This window comes from Mus pahari, chromosome 3 (assembly GCF_900095145.1).
Source record: "Mus pahari chromosome 3, PAHARI_EIJ_v1.1, whole genome shotgun sequence".
Classification (NCBI taxonomy): Eukaryota; Metazoa; Chordata; class Mammalia; order Rodentia; family Muridae; genus Mus; species Mus pahari.
The window spans coordinates 108,957,033-108,961,484 of NC_034592.1; the positions used below are offsets into that span (position 1 = coordinate 108,957,033).

The 4,452-nt window shown below is 42.0% G+C and overlaps 1 protein-coding gene across 1 annotated transcript in view; it reads right to left on the reverse strand.

Annotated features, from left to right (window-relative positions):
* Shc4 (SHC adaptor protein 4) overlaps positions 1 to 4,452 on the reverse strand; it is a 94,157-nt gene that overhangs the window by 47,915 nt on the left and 41,790 nt on the right. Inside the window, exon 3 of the mRNA XM_021192909.2 lies at positions 378 to 441. Coding sequence (XP_021048568.1) covers positions 378 to 441 — 64 coding nt within the window. The remainder of the gene's footprint in view (positions 1 to 377; positions 442 to 4,452) is intronic.

The window sequence follows — 4,452 nt, forward strand, 5'->3', positions numbered from 1 at the left end:
ACACACACACACACACACACACACACACACACACACACCACACACATACACACTGGGAAGGTAGAGACAGATAGATTCCTTGGATTCACTGACCAGCTAGCCTAGCCTACTTGGCAAGTCCAAGGCAGTGAAAGACACCATTTCCTAAATCAATCAATCAATCAATGTATATCAAGAGAGACTGAGCCTCTACCACCACGACCATACACATAAAACTGCATCCACACTCAAATATGCACACACATACATAAAATTCTCAAGCAGAAAAGGGTCACAAATGAAAAAAATTAAAGAAGCCAAAGAATAGAATGATCACTCGGATACCATTTTGCCATCGTTAAAGGGACAGAAAGCGAGAAGCTTGTGTAGATATTCACCTTTCGTTTTTTAATGGCTCCATGGGCCCCGGGGACAGCTTCACACAGGCGACTTATTGCTTCCCTGGAGACAGAAACCATAGAGAGTCTTAGCATTCTACCTGTAGTCTGTAACTGATTAAGAACAGAACTCAGATGGTACAGATGGGATAATGGTACAGCTGACTTAGTGACTTTCTCTCAGAACCACACTACAAGGTGTTATGCCTGGCTTTTCTGTAGTTCAAACCCAGAAGGAATTAGCAACACTCTAATACTGAAAATTTGTCTTACAGGCAGTCCTGTGATTCGCTTTATTGATCTTTTTTTGCCCTTTGGATTTTCAGATTTATTTCATCATGTTGTCAATTTTTAACAAGCAAGGGCAAACCATTCTTTCCTGGAAATACATCACAATTCTACCCCGAGCAAAATCCTCACCATGGCATTGTGAATAGAGGTTGTACTATTTCACCACTAAAGGCAATTAAATATGAATGAATCTGACAGTAGAGGAAGCTTGTACTGGATGGGAAAAGCACAGAACTTCAAGGTGATCTCAAATGGAGCTCTATTGACCCGGCTACTCCTGCAAGCCATTGCACTTTCATGTAATTTCACAGAGCAAAAGAAAATCAATATCAAGTCCTCTCCCATGCTTATTTTCTGACCTTACTGTATACTGTACTTCCTGAGGAATAGGCAGCACTATTAATAAATAAGAGTCGCTGGGTAATGGAGGTGCTGAATGAGTACGCACTCCCCTCCCCGGAAAGGCAGCCATGATGAGAGGCTCTGGTCCAGGATTGAGCATCCTTACTCAGCCAGGCTTGCACTATTTAACACCTGCCTGTGCACAGTGCAAAGGGAAAAGATCGCTGTTAAAAGGAACAAACCACATCTACACATTCATACAATAGTGTATTATAGCTTTTAGGCATATTTTATACTAATTCAAAGAAATGGAGGGGCCATCAGAGCAGCACTGCAGACACGCTTCTAAAAAGCCACAGTTGGGACAGGTTACAGCGCAGTGTCCTAGAGAATACTCTGTAAGAGTAGGCAGGACTTCCAAAGATTCTGAAGATCATTTCTTATAACACGTTCCAGCTCAGAATCTCTGCTTTTCTCTGAGTAGATGAAACTTTTCCCCCAAGGCATTATCGCCTCCTTCCACACAACTGCTTCTGTTGACAACTCGCTGGAAGAAAGCACTGTTCTCTGGTTTAGTATATTCTCTCGGGAGGACATATTTATTGTTTCCCCAATATTCCGACCTTTGTTCTCTCATTTAACAGAAGGATAATGAAGAAGGTTGGACTTTTTTGTTTGGTTGTTTGTTTAATATTAAGTCACTTAAATGATCATTTGAGTTGATGAGATTCTTACCATTGATCCAAATTGTACTGCAAAAATAACTCATGTAGGCTCCTCACTGTATTGATAGAATTCAATAGAGTATTATAAGAAATGGAAGACCGCCTGCTTTCCGAGAGCCAATGAGAGTGCTGGGTAAGTGGTTCAAAATAACAATAGAAACAGTGATGGATGTTGATGCTGCTGCATACAGTAATTGCTTATTAATGTTAGAAGTCGCTGCCTTTATATAATACCTTGTAGTTTCACAAAGTGCTTTCCCAATCACTCTTATTCTCATGCATATTCTAGTATATCCTAGTGAGATTAGCGTGGTGAATCTGACTTGAAGGGAATGGTCCCTCTCACAAGGTGAACCATACTGGCAGGGTGGGCACTGCAATGACAGACACAGAAGCGGGAGCAGAGACAAGTCCTGGATGCAGGGAGCTCACACCGGTGACAGTGCTGGAGCCCACTGTGGGAAAGTGCAGTGAACAGCTGAGACATATTAGCAGTTCAAAACGCTTTTTGAAAGGCCAGATAGCAAATGTGTTACTGTTTAGTTCCAACGAAAAGCAGCCCGAGACAATATATAAACAAGTGAACTCGTCTGCGTGCCAATAACATTTTATTTTTAGGAATAAGGGCTGGACAGAGCTGGCTGATGGGCCATAATAGCCATCCCCTGAATCAAACCACTTGCATAACACCAGAAAAGTTTAGTCTGTAAAAAAAAAAGCAGGGTGTGTAGCTTCATAGCCTAAGCATTTGGGAGACTAAGACAGGAGGATCTTCAACTCTAGGCCAGCCTGAGCTACATAGCAAGGTCCTGTGTCAAATAACCCAAAAAGGGGGGGGTTCATATTCATTCTGGTTTTAAAATTGAAAATTAAAAATGACAAGATATCTCATGCACATTTAAGTTAGAAAACAAGAAAATACAAAATCAGTTTTTATGAAAAATGAGAAATTTGAGTAACATATTTACACATTGTTAAGGACATTCCCATTCTAAATTGTAATTTGATAAAATGTGACAAATATTGGGTCTTTGAGGTGACTCAGGAAAGACATTTACTGCCTAGCTTTATGCCCTGAGTTCAGTCCCTGGGATCCACAGGTTGGAAGTAGAGAACTGACGCTGAAAGTTGTCCTCTGATCCCATGAGTGCACCATGGCATGCACACCCCCACACAAATACACAATAAATAATAAGTGTAAAGCATTTAAAAATAGCAAATATGAAGTTTACCAAGCTTTTGACAGGAGAGAACATGATTGAAATAGTTGAATACTCTGTGAATATAACAAATACTTTTTGTTTTCAAGTGAAAACACTGACCCAAAATTAATTGATAGATAAAAGGTAAAGGCTAGATTCAGTGATTTGGGATGTTTCATGTGCAAACGACAAAAATACTAGATCTGTAAAAGGCAGTGGGGAAAAGGTAGATGTTCAAGTCTGACATGCTGGTGACATTCAGACATTCGATTGTGACATGCTGGTTACATCCATCATGTTCAAACTGCATGACAGAAAGCACTTATGAAGTTATATAACTGTGTTTTCAGCCTGTGAACCCAGCACTTGTTCACTGAGACAGAAAGTTGGGAGTTCACAGCCAGCCTGGGCTACATAGCCACATTGTCTTCAAAAAAACCAAACAAGCTTATAAACACTAACTTAGGTTGTTTATTGGTGTTTGTGGCTTGTTATTTACTATGTCTTTCTTTTAAATTTATTATTTATTTTATTTTTATGGGTATGTGTGTGCCTGAGTGTGTATGTATACCACATTTGTGCAGAAGTTCACAGAGGTCAGAAGAAAAACAGCATCAGATCCTCTGGAAGGGGAGTTACAGGCAGTTATGAGGTGCCTTGTGGGTGCTGGGAACTGAACCCAGATCTTCTAATAAAGCAATAAGTGCTCTAAACATGTTAAGCCAGCTCTCTAGCCTTGGATCATTATTTCTTGCTTCTGATTCTATTGTATTGAACTATAAACAATATAAATAATGTTTTACTTCTACAATCTTTCTAAAATGTTTTTGCTGGTTGTTCCTTGTTTTGTTGCTTGTTGAGACAAGGTCCCACTATGTAGCTCGGGCTGGCTCCGAGTTCCTGACTCTCCAGAATGCTGGGGTTAATGAACTGACTCCACTGGCCAGGGTTGCTTTGCCGGTCAGATTTTACAAATTCAGATTTTACCACCTTCTAATAAGGCAGCAATTGATGCCAGAGACAGGGAGCAAATCCCAACCCACACTTGGCAGAGAGGACACAGGAGACGGGAGCCTCAAGCTCTGAGACTGGGGCAGCATGTGTTGGGTGTTCCTTCTTGCAAATATTCCCAACAGAGAGATGGGGCCACAGCGGCAAGGCTGCGAGAAACTGTTAAGGGGAAATGGCGCCAAGGTCTCGTCAGTGCAGGCTGTCAAGGGTGGCTCGTAGTCTCCCAGCCCTTGTGCAAGGCGCAGTCGCCATGACATTAGCCCCGTGAGGATCCTGTGGCTTCATAGAGTGTAAAGGTCCCTGCCTATCACTGCCCTCAGAATAATAAGATACCCTGTCTGCGCCTGTAAGCTTGTTTCCAGGAAGACTTCTCTGTGGATGTGTGTGATGATGGCACCTACTTCAGCACTCATGAGGCAGAGGCAGGGGGATTGCTGAAAGTTCAAAGCCAGCCTGGGCTATTCTCCCTCTCCCTCTCCCTCTCCCTCTCCCTCTCCCTCTCCC